General features: G+C 36.2%; 1 protein-coding gene across 3 annotated transcripts in view; it reads right to left on the reverse strand.

Moving 5' to 3' along the window:
• ADGRB3 (adhesion G protein-coupled receptor B3) overlaps positions 1 to 16,844 on the reverse strand; it is a 509,374-nt gene that overhangs the window by 224,162 nt on the left and 268,368 nt on the right. For all 3 annotated transcript variants that reach the window (XM_039346725.1, XM_039346723.1, XM_039346726.1), the window contains 2 exons: positions 13,034 to 13,136; positions 5,760 to 5,803 (listed from right to left, as the gene is read on the reverse strand). In XM_039346725.1, the coding sequence (XP_039202659.1) occupies positions 5,760 to 5,803; positions 13,034 to 13,136 (147 nt within the window). The remainder of the gene's footprint in view (positions 1 to 5,759; positions 5,804 to 13,033; positions 13,137 to 16,844) is intronic.

The following is a 16,844-nucleotide window of genomic DNA, read 5'->3' on the forward strand; positions in this document are numbered from 1 at the left end:
CGTGCCATAGGTTCGCCACCACTGCCCTAGGAGGTACACAAATAAAATACTAAAACATAACAGCAATATTAAACATTTAACAAGAGCCATAGGTCAATGTTAAAATTAAAAGGCAGAGGAGGGCTTTCAGAGTACTAACCCAGTCCCATGGCTGTATGCTCCTCTGGGAGTGCCAAGTAGGAGCCATATTTCCATCTCTTTTTGAAAGGCCAGGAGAATGGGGGGGGGTCATCTCTGGAGATGGAATGTTCCACTGTACTGTATTACTGTTTCTCCCATGTTAAAGTCTGAAACAGGGCTGCTATGAAATGGGGGTTGTGCTTATGTTTGTAAGCATGGCAAGGACAGTATACGGATCTCTATAACTAAAATAGCGAATGGCATGATGGCAAAGATGAAAATGAGATCAGGTAACGATTTCCACTGTGAAAGAATTGAGGTTATGGTTGTATGTGTACTGTATTGCTCAAAAGGCAATCAGCAACAGCTGGAGAAACTGCTTTATAAGCAGCAAACTGCTGTTCATTTTTGTTTCTTTGCATGTTACTACAGCGATGTGAATATAAGATAGGGAGTACTGCTTAGTCCTAACATCTAATTCTTGAAGAGCTAGAATATGATTGGCCATAGGACAAGCCTACTTCATGCTTTCAGATCTTTCAGAAGTATGCAAATTTTGTCAGTGAAGATGCCAAGTTCACAGAGACTTTGACAACTTTATCCTCAAAATGTCTTGCAAAGTTGTCATTTCAAGCCTCTAGTGGTTCTAATGTATTCTGAGACTGAGATGTGATTGTTCCTTCATTGATCTGAAGTTTTATTGAACATCTTTCTGGTGATGTAATGAGAATGGAAAAACATGATGCCTTTACTGCTGTCATTGTCTTAAAAAAAATAAGGATGATCTTCTTCCAGTTACTCTTTACTCTGGTTGTTGTATGATTTATAACAATGCACAGTCTTTCAGTGTGATATAATATAAATATGGCTGTTCAACTATATCACAAACTCTTTAACTTATAGCTGCTTAATTCAGGAACTTCTATACAAGAAATAATTTATACTTTCTGTAATTTTTGGAGAGAGCAATGAGTAAGCAAGAATTCTTACTAATAATATATAAGATCTATCTGCATTTGTCCCAAATAGCTGGCTAGAACAAGTTGTAATATAACCAAACCAAAATGTCTTTGTTTTTCATGGACATAATGATATGCCAGGCTTACATAATTTTAAAGAGTGGTTCATAACTTCAGTCTGCCATGTATGGAAAAGTGTGATATTGTATAGAATAGAATTTAAACTTATCTATAGATGATAGAATCCAAGAAAAATATCCCAGCCTTTATATTACACAGCTTCTCAATAGCACAGTGTTGCACATTATATTTCAATATGTGTGTCAACGCTGCTAACATTGGATGTTCTTGCTTTGACAACAGATGCAAATGCAGCCATTTTTCTCTATTGCTTTTAGAGTTAGTTGATACTGGGAGGGGGAACATGGATAAGAGTCCAGCTAGTCATAACAATAATAACTCAGCCGTGGGAACCCAAGGTCATTGGGCCCAGAGTTGATAGACTTTTGGCGGGCTGGAGGACTGGGGAGAAAGCCCACGCTTCAAGCTAATTGGGGAATGTGATTTATGACTGTTTATTGAAGGAGGGAATTGTGCTTTGTTACTTTGTATCCAGGGAAGGGGAATTTAGATTTTGGTTTCGACTATGTAGTGCCGATACTCGAATAAAAGAATCTTTAAGGTAAACCAGTGGTGGTGAACCTATGGCATGGGTGCCAGAGGTATCACTCAGAGCCCTCTCTGTGGGCACGTGCGCTGTCACACCAGTCCTAGGCCTTCAGCTGAGTTTTATAAAACCTTTGCGCTTTAGGTCTCCACCGCCGTGTGCAAAAAAAAAAGATTCAATCAATTTCAATTTCTTGTGGGAAAAAAAAAGATCTTGCAAAGTTGAAATTGATTGATTGAACTTTTTAGTCCCACCCAGTCTACTATTACCACTGCAGCCACGCCCAGCCAATTGGCCATGCCCAGCCAATTGGCCACACCCAGCCAATGGGCCACACTCACCCGGGACTTGATGATGCATAGGTGGGTTTTGGGTTGCAGTTTGGGCACTCAGTCTCTAAAACAGTGTTTCTCAACCTTGACAATATTAAGGCATGTGGACTTCAATTCCCAGAATTCCTGGCTGGCTGTGGAATTCTGGGAGTTGAAGTCCACATGCCTTAACATTGTCAAGGTTGAGAAACACTGCTCTAAAAAGTTCGCCATCACTGAGGTAAACAATGCCTTGAAGTTCTTTTGAAGAGTTTCATCTGTCGGAACCATGACAATATGTATATGTATGTATTTAAAATTTTAATTTTTATACAATGTATGTAATATTTTGCTGTACACTGGCCACAGTCCTTCTCTGGAAGAGATGGGCAGCTCAAAATATGTCAGTTTCGCTACTATGCAGTGATAGACTGCCATAAACTGTGGGGAGAGGGAATGAAAGATGGGCTGCTTGGGAAAACAAAAGTAAGTGCTGTATCTCCTCGAGAGGCTGTCTCAAGGACATCCAGCTGGAAGAAAGAGGGAGCAGCATACCAAACTGTGCTTGGACTGACCGTTATGAAAAGTTCTTGCCTGAGCCTGATTGGTTACACTGGGGTGGGCAATGAGAGATAGTTAGGGATATTGGCATGCGATTCTCAGTTCTGGCTTTGCAATACTGCAATACACTTGACCTCTAATAAACTATACCTTTCTCAATAAATGGAGCCAAGGATCATTTCTATTTAGAGCTTTAAGTTGTGGCAGGTCCGACAATGTGAAATATAAATAAATAAAAGTAAAACATATATCCTCCCATTCCAGTACATTGGGAACTTTTATTATAATTTAAAACCTACAGTGTTAGAATACAAATTCTGTAAGAAAATCAAATAAAGTAAAATACCCATTCATGAAATCACCGCAGAGGAAAAAATGGTAAAGAAATATAAAACAAGACTATTTCTCTACACTCACAAATTTATTGAAAAAGTAATGGAAGAAAAAGGATCCTTTTCTGAACTCTTGTGAATGATCTGCTTAACTCCAAGGCAGGAGAAGAAAATGAACTGTTTCAGCAACCTGCAGTGGTGGTAGTCATTTTGTAAATTACAAAAGCATAACAAATGGTAGCATCCATCTTTTCTCGTCCCACATACTGTAGTCTCTGATGACTAATGCCTCTCCCATTAAATCTTTAAGCAGCTTTAGGAACAGCCATTTAAAAACTACCATTGAACTATTTCACTGTACCTGAGATTTGAAGTACTTTCCTGCCGTAAGTCATTTTCAAGGATTCCCCAAATGCATTACTGAAAAATGCATCCTTTCTCTGCAATATGGCAGAGAAAGGATGAAAAATGAAAAAGAACCAGGTGCAACTGCACTGACATGAAAACACAATAGAGACCTATCTCAATTAACATACAGAAGGATAGATCTATACTTTAACCATATTCTTTGCCTTCGGAATCACTGATGTTCCTTTAAATAATGATGAGTGCTGTGGAACAATTACAGTAAATCATTATAAAATATGTGCAAAAAGATTCAAATATTTCTTCAATGTTCACAGCTTTTAGCACAATTAAACTGGCGGGATGCAATCATTTTCTGACACAGAAATGTTTACCTACACAAAGGAAAATAATAGTGCATAAATGCTATTTTTGTTCAGTCTCGCTCTTTCTCTTAAAATCTATTTCACACCGATTCTTTACACTTGTAGGTTTGTCACTGGAGTACAGAGAACCTTATTTTGAATAACTGATAATGGGGAAAGAGAAGTCTCTAAAATACAAGCATAATTATGATCAGCCCCATATGTCAGAAAGACCTTAAGAAATGCTCACAAATAATTTATTGTATAATGTGATTTATAAAGATGTGTTTCACTGTACTTTGTAAAAAACTCCAGAAAGTGCCTGAAGAAACTATAATTTCTTCTTTATTTCATTTTTAAGAGTTGTTTTTTGACTAAAACTATCCCCCCAAAAGAAGCTTGCAAGAATAGTTGTTTCTTGCAAGAACACACACTGCCAAATCTGTTAGCTGTAAACAGGCCTTAAAAGGATAAAAAGAGTTCTATTCATGGTCATTAATGCCTACCCAGTAGGACAATTGCTATGTGTTATACACGGGGCTGCCTTTGAAGAGTATCTGCAAAATTTAGCTCAGTGTTTCTCAATCTTGACAATTTTAAGGCATGTGGACTTCAACTCCCAGAATTCCACAGCCAGCATTGCCGGGCTGGTGCAAAATGCAGAAGCGTGAGCAATTATGTTAAGTCTCTGGTAGAGCACAAGTGATATCTCTGTTGCAGGAACTAGACTGGTTACCACTTTGTTTCTAAGACCACTTCAAAATGTTGGTGTTGACTTTTAAAGCCCCACATGACATGGGACCAGATGATTTGAGGGATTGCCTTTCCCTGATTCATTGGCCTGTCACACCAGATCTAACAGAATTTTTATTTTATTTATTTATTAAATGTATTCATCGCCCATCTTGCTGTGATGCAAAGTTATGGGTTCCATCATCTAGGGAGCAACATTTGGCGGGCTCAAGGAAATGGACCTTTTCTACTGTGGCCACCACATTATGGAATCTCCTCCCCTCCCAAGTGAGGATGACTTCATCACTTTTAAACTCCCAAAGATCTTCAAGACCTGGTTATGCCAGCAGCCATGGGGGCCCCAGGAGACAGGTGAATTAGTGAAGTGGCCCCCATTACTGTTAACATCCCTTCACATAGAATGCTTGTTTATTTGTTTTTGTAGCTTTTTGACATTTTAAATATTTGTTAATGATAATGATTTTAGTATTTATTTAGTTTTGTTGTACACCACAGGGTCGCTTATGAGATGGTCAGTGATTAAAAATTAGACAGGTAGGTAGATATGCACAACAATGCAATCTATGCTTAGTCAAAAGTACAGCCTACAATGTTCACTTTGACTACTCTGTAGTAAATGCACTTAGAAATTCAACCTAACAGACTTCATGAGGAAAACATTGTACAGTTGACTATATTCAATGATGCTTGAAAAAAAAAATCATAGTTGATGGCAACTGTGAATATACAGCATCCTAGAAATAAACATACATTTCCTCTATCATATCAATACAATTTCTTATTAATATAAATTCCTTTGGCATTTGTTTGAACAGTGATATAGCTATCTTTGCTAGAATAATAGTTTTGAAATAATTAACCAGCTCCACTTCATCAACCACAATAAATAACACACAAACGTATACACACATATAAACTTTGTTGCCTAAAAATTTGACAATGTGCTCAGAATATGTTGCTTAGTAACATGTTCTTTTGCAATAATAGCACAAATAAGCATTTAATCCTAAGAGTCATATTGGAATTATATGTTTCTGTAAAAATTTCCATGCATACCAATAAACTCTCAGAGACCCTTGATAATAATAAATTATTAACTAATCAATGCCAGAATGAAGGTGGGTAAGTTGGTTAGATTTCCGATTTTCCAGTGCCAATATATAATGTATAAAGACACGATCTTGAAGCTGGCAGAGAACTATATTGGCATAATTATATACTTAAGTTCATGTTTAGCACAGATTTCTGCATATCATAATAATGCTTTTAATCTATTCTCTACCTAGATATTGATGTGATTTGGAAATATAAATCCCAAATAAAAGCAATAAACATCTGTTACTTACATTCTGGAATCGTCCCATAATGCACAATAGGGATTCAATGTACCCTGAAAAAGTGGGAGAATATCCATTAAAATGTATCCTTTACTCAGAGATGTAACAAAAATATGCATATTTTAACAGCAAAAACTCTTCAATCCTGAATAAAAACAAATGTTGTATGAAATATATATAAACATGATATTCTAAATCAGACATGGACAGACTTCAAGCTTTCTGGGACTTGCCTGATCTTTATATTAGAACTTCATGATCCACCAAACAATGACCAAATACAAAACAAACAAAGAAACAAAAAAATCACGCATTTTATATCAAAGAATTCTGAACTCTGAGATTTGAATGAGCATAAGAACCGGATAGAATTCCCAGCTCTGTGAACCCATTCACCATTATTCCAAGTTTCTTTTAATTTCAGAAGTTTAATTTGCACATGTTCACATACAATATAGTTTTGTTTTATTTTGTCTGAATAGTCAGGATCATAAATCCTTGCTGAACCACTGCCATTCATCTAGAGATCTATCTTTTGCACATTGCTTCATAATTTACAAATGATCTTCTGACCAGTTGTCATGTTTCAACTGCACTGCCATTTTGAAGACTGTTTTCTTTTATCTCCATTGACTATATTGCTTCATATATTGTACTACAAACATATAATACTCCATGAAAAATTAGCTTCTGCTTCCTCCTTTAAATGTTAAAGATAGTGTTCATGGCCCTAAGGCAGGGGTAGGCAACCTTGGCTCTTTTATGACTCTGTGGACTTCAACTCCCAGAATTCCTGAGCCAGCATAGCTCAGTTGAAGTCATAAAAGAGCCAAGGTTGCCTACCCCTGATCTAGATTCACAGCTCCTGCTAGAATAGTAGGCAGAGTCTGTAACTAGAGAAAGCTTTGCCGGTTGCATAAAAGAGTCATAAAAGAACCAAGGTTGCCTACCCCTGCCCTAAGGGATGTCTACGCAGATTGGCATAGAAGAAAGCCTCCAGGATGGCTTTCTTTTGGATAGATAGAAAGCAGCTTACTTTCTAAGAAAAGTAAGAAATCAGCAAAAAAAGCTCTTGGGAAGTGATTTATAAACAGTTTTATAGATTGCTCTATTTATGGCTACAATCCAGGTCAGTCTGATCTAGACTGCTGAAAATAAGTATGAAAACACCTCGCCATTCTTTATGCCCAATATACACACGTTGTATATATCTTTTTTTTTTTCTATGCTTGCTCTGGATCAGCTACTCTGATAAATCAGCAGACACATAAAAGCCAACAGACTAACATTTTTAATACGTTTTTCATTGGATTATATGCAAACAAGAACCCTAGCAGGTCATTGTGACAATAGATAAACAGAGTAAGACACTTAGGGGTCTACACTGACAGTGTAACATGATTTTTCCCTTCTTTCACACTGCGAACTTTAAATATTAGCCTGCCCTATTGAGATAAGATAGTTCTTTAAAAACCTAAACTGGAAAAAAGAAATCATCTTCCTGGGTCCAGGAAGATCCAATTACATATTGTCCTTTTCAAAGAATGTATATAGTTAAAATACATTCCCCAATTATATGCACAAATGGGTGTATATGCCATCCATTAACTGATACAATATCTGAAATTGTATATGTTGTGGCCAGTGCTGAAATTGGATATGTGTGTAAAATATTCAACAGATGATTGGCATGATCATTTTTGATGATGCTCTTATGTACTTAAGAAGAAATTCTTAGGACGTTCCAATGTCTGTTTCAGTAGCATGTTGCTACTTTGAATCTTATTTAAGGTGGTTTAAGGCAATCTATTTTAGCTATGTCTTCCATTTACAATGGAAAGAATCATGTCCAATTCTTGGAGACCACCTGGACAAGTCCCTGCAGTTTTCTTAGCAATGTTTTTCAGAAGTGGTTTCCCATTGTTTGCTTCCTAGGGCTGAGAGAAAGTGACTGGCTCACGGTCACCCAGCTGGCTTTGTGCCTAAGGTGGGACTAGAACTCACACTCTTCCTGTTTCTAGCCTGAACCTTAACCACAATGCCAGACTGGCTCTAGAAAGATGATAATGTTGCCAATTTTATATTTGTAAAAGTTAATATTATCAAGCAACTATTTAAGAATTCCTGTTAGTATATTATGAGATAAAGTAAGATTAGTCCTATGTTACATTTTAAAAAGTATAACAGTAAAATTTAGTGCATCATTAAACAAAAATGAGAAGCATCTTTCTTAGAGAGGTAAATGGTATATTTATCAAACAAATAATAAACATCTATCTATCTATCTATCTATCTATCTATCTATCTATCTATCTATCTATCTAATTGATTGGCTGCCCAGCTTACCATAGGGAACTGTATGAAACATGGAAAGTTAAAACAAACATTGAAACCAAAGACACATGGGGAGGGTGGGGGTGGAGTGGTGGGGTAGGTGGGATCTGTTATTACTCAATCAACCACCTCCTTTGCACTGTTTCTCCACTGGGACAGAGCCATGTTTTAGGCCCTTATGAAAAAAGTAGGAGGGTGGGGGCCAACCTCACATTGAGGGAAAAGATGTTCCAGAGGGCAGGAGAAACAGCATAGAAGATCCTCCTCCTCCTTGTATACCGCCATTCGGATTAATAGGGCTGACGGGATCCACAGCATGCCTCTGCTGGCATGAATGGGATGGACCAATCCCAGTGTGGTAAGACGGTCCCTCAAGTAACCTGGGCCCATGCCATGAAGGACTTTAAAGGTAATTACCAATGCCTTGAATTGTACCCAGAAACAGACTGGTACCCAATGCAGCTTGCAGAGCTGTGGTGCTACAGCCCCCCCCCCAAAGGATATTGGGTGTTCAGAGAAAATACCATGATGTGATATTTTTCTGAAATAAAAACAGTGTATATTTAAAAAAACCTGGTTGATAGTTTGAAGCACTGTACAGTGAGCTCTTGATAGAAATATGAAATTATGTTGCAGCACGATTAACTATCCCCTTTTAATTCTGATTTCAAGTCCAGCTTTGGTGAGAAATTGTCATGGGCATCTTAGTAATAAATGCAAAAATCAATCACCAGGAACTATGCAATTTTCTAAAGCAGTGATATTCTTCACTTCGATGTCTTCTTTTTGGAAGAATAGATGTGTCAAAATTGTTGAGCCATCCTGAAAGGTAGGTGCTTTTCAAAAAAAGCTCACAGGTTTGACATTCACCCTGTGACACACAACCTTGCACACAGATACCCCTTGCTTCAGGTCTTTGCTTTTTCCACTTAAACAAGATTCTCGCTAAAACAATGGCTTTTAAAATATTTCAAGCTCGGTATTCATATGATCATAACTATCACATTAAACCACATAAAACAGATTTAACTCACATACGATGGAGCACAGTTATTAGCACAATATGAGAAAAGAATATTTGAATAAAAGTTCAGGATTTTACTTCTTCGTTAGTGAATAAATTAAATAATTAAACAATTAAATTGGTAACATTAACTTCTGTACTTTGTGAGCCATTTATGTACAACGTTCAAGGTCTACAGCTGAAGCAAAATTGTCTTCACCTGATTAAAATTAACTACAGAGTTCAAAGATAGAGCATGAATGAAGCCATTTTAATTACAACAATTACTATCCTGTCTTAAATTTAAGTGAATTATTGTAGAGGAAAAATTAGAAAAACCATTAAATTAGCATATTAAGAAAAAAGATGCTGATTAATTGGCAGTGCTACTAGATAGATAGATAGATAGATAGATAGATAGATAGATAGATAGATAGATAGATAGATAGATGGTCTCATTTTAATAATTCTATTAAACCCTCTTGCATAAACAAAGCAAGATTTGAATCCAAACAGCTACGCAGTCGATTCTTAATGGAATGCTAAAACTATTCTCAATGCATTTTCCCTTTTATGTTGGTGGACCTTTGGAGTGTTTCTGGAGTTCTTTGCCTAAATAAACTCTCTTTCTTTTTCTATTTTAAATCTCAGGTTATCAAATATAAAACCAGCCAGAAGAAAACAACGCTTTCTCTAAGATATTATTGATAAGGTTGCTACTGCCCTTCTGTTTGTCAGCACTTCCAGTCCTTCAGCTAACATGACAGTTATTAATATTGCAAACAAGTGGACAAAGTCAAGCTTCAATTAATGCCTTTCATCTTGTGCTGCCAGAATGAAACTGACAAACATTTTCAAGGTGTGACAAAAAGCCATACGCTATGTCACTGCATTTCTGAAAAATGCAATAAAAGGGGGGGAATGAAAAAGGACTGTTAGAGGTCATTCTCAAGTTCATTTAACTTTCCCCTGGCTTGGTGATACTATGCCATTGTTCTACAAATTGTTATTGGTCCCAGTAGTGATATATAGTTTAGTGACAATATTTGGATTGCTTATTGTGCTATTCCAGTATGAGGACAAAAATACATGCAGTTCTTGGCTTATGGTCACAACTGAATCCAAAATTTCTGTTGCTAAGCAAGACAGTTGTTAAGTAAGTTTTGCCCCATTTTACAACCTTTTTTTGCCACAGTTGTTAAATAAATCACTGCAGTTGTTAAGTTAGCAACATAGTTGTTAAGTAAATCTGGCTTTGCTTGTCAAAAGGCTGCAAAAGATGATCACGTGACCGGGATACTGCAGCTATCATAAATATAAGTCAGTTTTCAAGCATCCGACATTTGATCACGTTACCATGGGGATGCTGCAATGGCTAGAAGTGTGAAAAATGATCATAAGTTGTTAGGAGCCGTGGTGGCGCAGTGGTTAGAATGCAGTATTGTAAGCAAACTCTGTCTATATCCTGGAGTTTGATCTTGAGTTCGGGGTTGACTCAGCCTTCTATCCTTCTGAGGTCGGTAAAATGAGGACCCAGATAACTGGGGGAATATGCTGACCTTGTAAACTGCCCAGAGAGTGGTGTAAAGCACCATGGAGCAGTATATAAGTCTAAGTGCTATTGCTATAAGTCGCATTTTTTCAGTGCCATTATGACTTTGAACTGTCACTAAAAAAATTGTTGTAACTTCAGGACCACCTGTAATTACAACCTCCATTCCTACTATTATGTCCTGGGCCTGTGATTGACAGAGCAGGTGCAGGAAGCTAGAGAGAGACCCGGGCAGACCATGTGGCTGCCCGGGCCAGACAGGCTGTCTCCAGCCTATTGCGCACGCGCAAAGCGGGAAAATACATTGCATTTATTGGCTGACGCTGTTCCCTGCAAAAGGGTATAAAAGGGATCCGCGCCATTTTGTGTTGGTTCTGTTGAAGCTTGAATAAAGAAGCAACTGTTGTTACAGCTGCCTCATCTCAATGCCTTACCAATGCACAGAACAGAACACCTACTTACTGTTTTTTTCAAGTGACTTTTTTGGCCCTTCAGGTTATGCAATCTCAAGAGACAAAAAAGCAGCAGAAATTCCAGAAATTTTCCTCAGTATTGTGAGAGAGAATAACAGAATCCTGAAGGCTTGTCAGAATTTTTGACATAATTAAGATAGGCTTATTTTGAGTTTCTTTCTCATGATATCCACTTTTCTCAGAATTAAATAATCTTTTCCCTTTCACCATTCCCTTTCCAATGCAAGATCTACATTTTTTTCACTCTTCATATTGATCTGTTCATATTTTAGGATACAGCCCAATGAAAAGTTAATTTTATGAACCACTTATTTCAGTGGGGCAGTTGGCCATGTATTGAAATTCCACCCATTCCAATTAATCAACTCTAAAAACCTCTAAAGCATCTGCCATATAACATGCAAGACTTAACAACTGTCTATAAGAAAGGCAAAAAGTCTGGATAGTGGATGTGGCAGTATCTGGAGGCAGCAGAGGAGAAGAGAAAGAACTGGAGAAAATGACAAAATACAAAGACATGAAAATACAAGTAGAAAGACTGTGGCAAAAGCAAGCAAAGATAGTATCAATACTAATAGATGCGATGGGTGCAATCACAAAATATCTGGAGCATCATTTGAACATCAATAGCATTGATAAAATCACCATCAGTCAATTGCAAAAGGCAGTTTCACTTGGAACAGCTTACATCCTGTGACAAAACCTTTTACCCTATCAAATAACAACATCTACCTATCCCAAGTCTTTGGGAAGGACTTAATAAGTAGGAAAAAAAATGCCAAATCCAGTGTAAACATCTGCTGGCTGTACTATACTATACTGGTTGTACTACACTACCTATACTAACATGAGCTATCTACTAGCACTAGCATATTTACAGTATATCTGCATAACTTTTTCTGTGATTCCCCTAGTCACATTCCTCCCAGAATGGATTTTTTTTCCCTTTTCATTCTGTTCCCTCTCAGATGGCTATCAGAGAAGCTTAGGACTGTTCTACTACTTTTACATTAATTACCGATAGCAAAACTCAAACCTAAAACTGATATATTTTAGGTATCATCTTTAAAGTCATGAATGAATTTCCTTTCATGCCTCCATCAGATGATTGTTATTATGGGGTTCAGCATATATTCCTGGATTCTGCAGTCAGTCTTCCGTATGTAATGTTTGTCGAAGTGTAGATAGTCCTCGACTTACAAACACAATTGAGCCCAAAATTTCTGTTGCAAAGCAAAACATCATGCCCCTTTTACGACCTTTCTTGCCACAGCTATTAAGTGAATCATTGCACGGTTGTTAAATGAATCTGGTTTCTCACTTTGATTTTGCTTGTCAGAAGGTTGCAAAAGGTGATCATGGGACAACAGGACACTGCAACCATCATAAATATGAGTCAGTTGCCAATTGTCTGAATTTTGATCATGTGACCATGGGGATACTGCAACAGGCATAAATGTGAAAAACAGTCATAAGTTACTTTTTTCAGTGCTGTTCTAACTGTTGAACAGTCACTGAATGAATTATCGTAAGTTGAGTATATTTAACTCTGTACCACAGAGCTTCTGGCATTGGTAGTTTAAAGATTTTAATAAATGAAATAAAAATTAAATAAATACACCATTTTGGAGGTGTAGTTTATAGAGTTTATAAAGAACAGTTTAATAATACATGGGAACTACTTAGGCATTCAGTGATATGGAAATTGTCATGCTTTTGAATCTAAAATAAGATTAATTTGTCATTCTATAGTGATTCCTTTCTGTTCATACTGTATACATATTGCTTCTAATTATATAAAAGTAGCCCCAAACTACAAAATCAGTGAAAAAAATAAAACATGTGAGCTAAAATTGAAATAGTTCTTGATATTCTCTGTTTAAAATCTTCAGCCAATTGGAAAATAAGCAGAAATACTTACATTTGCCAAGTGAGCTAATTCTATCTCTAGAAAGGAATCTGATGTTCTGGGCTCAGGCCGTATGGTGACTACAATGATTTTAGAGTTGATAACTGTATAATTTCTGGAAAAAGAACAATTAAAAACACAACAGTCACTAAAACTGCAATTTATGCAAAGAGAAATTGTGATTTCTTTAAATAACAGCTAGCTAGAAGGACATTTAAATCAATTTCCCTCCACAGAATTTATAAAAATGTGGTCAAATATATTCAGGAATAAGGACACTCTTCCTGCTGATCCAAGTGCCTTTTACTAAGTACAATTTATTGATTAAAAAATAGATTCACAACATAAATATTCACAGGCCTATAAACTCATTAATCTTCTGGTAAAGCTGAGATTTGTTTTAGACAAAGCACATTTTTTTTCGTAAAGCTCTGATATGGCCATTTTGCTGAAGACATATTGAAAAACATTTGTAAGAATGGCAGCAATCAGAATTTCCTCAAAATCAACTCTGTTTTTCTCATCAATAGATTAAGGGACTTAAATGTAATTTTGTGCCATTTACAAGCTACTTTGGTGTTAAAAAAAAAAAAAAAAGAAGCAGTGAATTCACACTATGCTTGTGATCTCAGTACTGCCCTCTAAGATTCCTAAGTTGACTTGACCTAATGGTCATGAAACTCTCTAGGACTTGACCTAATGGTCATGAGATTCAATAGGAAATATATGAGATTTTGGCTTTGGACCTAGGTATCAGTTGCCAAGCCCTTCACTTTTAAAGGAGTTTCAAAGGTGAATAGTCTTGATGAGCTAAGTCATCTGAGTTAGTTTGCCCTTTGGCCATTGTGTTACTTTGCTTGGAAGCTGAGAGATAGGCGTTACTAAAGGGTACCTTTGTCATAAGGGAGGGAAGAAAAAAATGAGACTTCATACAAAGGAGACAATATTTAAGTGTCCATTCTATGATATTCCTAAATGGATAGTATATTGAGAGGTTTCTCTCTATTGTCCTATTGCAGGGGTAGGCAACCTTGGCTCTTCTATGACTGGTGGACTTCAACTCCCAGAATTCCTGAGCCAGCATGGCTCAGCTTGGAAACCTCTCCCTTTCCCCTCAGCATGGCTGGCTCAGGAACTCTGGGAGTTGAAGTCCACGAGTCATAAAAGAACCAAGGTTGCCTACCCCTGTCCTATTGTATTCATTCTTAGTGACCATTGCTGGTATTTTTATTCCACTGTTTTCTTTTTATTGTTTTAATGTATTGTTAGCTACCAAGAATCACCTTTGAAAGATGGGAAGCTATTTGAATTGATTAAATACATTTCCAAAATCAGAATCAAGGCATGTGATTCCAGTATGGATTAACAATGATGCACTGGGCATGAGGACTGGAGTAAAAAAAAAATCAGGATGCCTTTTATAAATACCTCAGCTCCTCTGCCAAATTCCTAACTGCAGGAATTATATCTTCTTCCCTGTGCAGGCTATTCAATAAATTATTAGTGTGTACCTTATGAAATTGAACTACGTTATGATAAAGTCAATGGCTAATTTCCGTATCACAATTCAATCTTTAGAAGCAACATTTTATTTAATAGCTGTCATTGTACAGCTGAAGTGGACAGTTTTGTCTCAGCTGGAAAATATAGCTCAGGCTCCTGAGCTTCCAGAAAGCTACCCATTAATGCAGTGTTTTCAGGAGAAAAAGGAAGATGAACTTTTTTTTCTCTTGTATATGTTTCAACTTAAATGTGAAGCTCGGATAATTAAGAATAAACATTTTGCCTCACAGAAGGTTTGTGTTTCCATTCCTAAACTTAACAGCATCTGAAAATCCCACTGTGAAATGAAATTCACCTACTGTAGTGTTTCTGTAGCCTTCTAAGTATTAATCAAAGTCCAATCTTGCCTTTTTTTTTTTTTGAGATGACCTAAGGTTGGCTAGGTGCTGCCATCTGCTGGGTTTTTTATTTTATTTTTATGAAGTACTAAACCTATATCTTTTTCTACTGTGTGGAAATTGTCTTACTAAGTACCTTAGCAATAGCATATTGAAATCCTGCACACACAGATTTCTTATTATATATTGTGCAAGATGTAAAACTGTCCAATTAAGCTTTAAAATTTCTATTACATTTTTTCCAATTCAGTAAATGAACGAATTGTGTATTTATGCATTATATCAAGTCTTATAACTGAATAATCACAACCTCTTTGGACTGAATATCCACACAGATATATTTTAATATAAAAATTAGTATTGTCTGCTTTTAAACAAAATTTGTTATTTTTTTCCTGGAAGAGATTTTGTTTAATGAGCCCCCGTTTAGTGTTTGTGGGTTTGTGACATGTCTCAAAACACTTCTGGCATGAAAGGGCATCAAACAGGAAATAAATATAGAATGATTGTGAAAACAAAATCTAGGACAGTAATAATGCATTGACAACAACATTTATGCTATGCCATTCTATTGTTCAACTCTCTGATAAATTAGCCTTATTGGCAAAAACACACAGAGGTGTGATGACAGACTCTTTCCTGCTCAAACAGGACACTTTTTAAGAAGGAATAATATTGTGATTATGTATGCAGGAAAATAACTAAACTCTGTGTATTTTTCTTAAGAGAAATGAAGGACATAGGTTATATTTAGGTAAGGAATACATTAAGGCATATACCGTGTGATGTTTATTTTTTTTCTTGAAATATTAAAAAATACAATTTATTTATCAAAAGCTTATTAAAACAAAACCCACATTTTTTTAAAAAAAAATAAACATTGTTGGGAATACAAATGAAGACAGATCAAAATGTAGGATCAGAAAATGAAGATATGTATAAAAAATATAAAGACATCCAGGTAAAAATGTTTTTATATGATGCCAATAAGGCAATAAAGATGACAACAATAGAAAAGCATATTTGTAGCTCAATTGTTTCATTATCAAAGTAAGTAATATCATCTGCAATAAAACAATCAAGCTCAGACAACACCAAGGACCCCACAACCTGACAGAAGAGAAACTTTGGGGAAGATGGGTACATTATATTCTGTAGCTAGGTTGCAACTTCTAAAACAAAACCTTTTGTTGTTGTTGCTGTAACCAGCTTCACTTTAGAGGTGGATGGTATTTGCAAAACAACACCAGCTAAAGTTCTTAACATGCACAGGGAGAGCAATGGAAGAAAATTTTCCTTCAACCAAGTAGTTTTTACATTAACATAGCAAGATATGTTTCCCTGTTTGATGAGTGTACATCTCATCTTTCTTTGAGGCACAAAAATCAGTGTATTACATCAGTACACGCATGTGTACTGAAGAGAGATGCTACCTGATCCTATGCTGCCAACAATTGCACGTGTAGAAAAAGTTTTCCATGTGGAAACTGTTGTCATGGTGTTACAATTTGATCAAATGCCATTGGGTTCTCAAAGTATGTTATTAATCAGACAATTATATTGAAAATCCAAAAAATTGAGAAAAAGGTTTATGAACATCTGACCTTTCTCTGCACAAAAGAATCAAACTATAAACACAGTGGGATGAAGGACTGCTTTATACGTATCAAAACTAACAAATTTAAAAAGTTAAATTTTCAGAACACATAGATTTTGTACGTATCAAAAAATACAATCTTTTGACAAAAATTATTTGACATATGGTTCTGAAAATTTAACTGATGTAACTAATTAATTAAAATCATGTTATTTACCTGATATCGAATTACCATTAATGAAATGAACATTTAACAAGCACTTGTTTGGAAGGCAAAACATGCATCAAACCAACTTTGGGTTTGGTAAGAACTAGAGAGTGAATT

Source organism: Crotalus tigris, unplaced genomic scaffold, assembly GCF_016545835.1.
Source record: "Crotalus tigris isolate CLP2741 ecotype Arizona unplaced genomic scaffold, ASM1654583v1 scf7180000018016.4438896, whole genome shotgun sequence".
NCBI classification, from domain to species: Eukaryota; Metazoa; Chordata; class Lepidosauria; order Squamata; family Viperidae; genus Crotalus; species Crotalus tigris.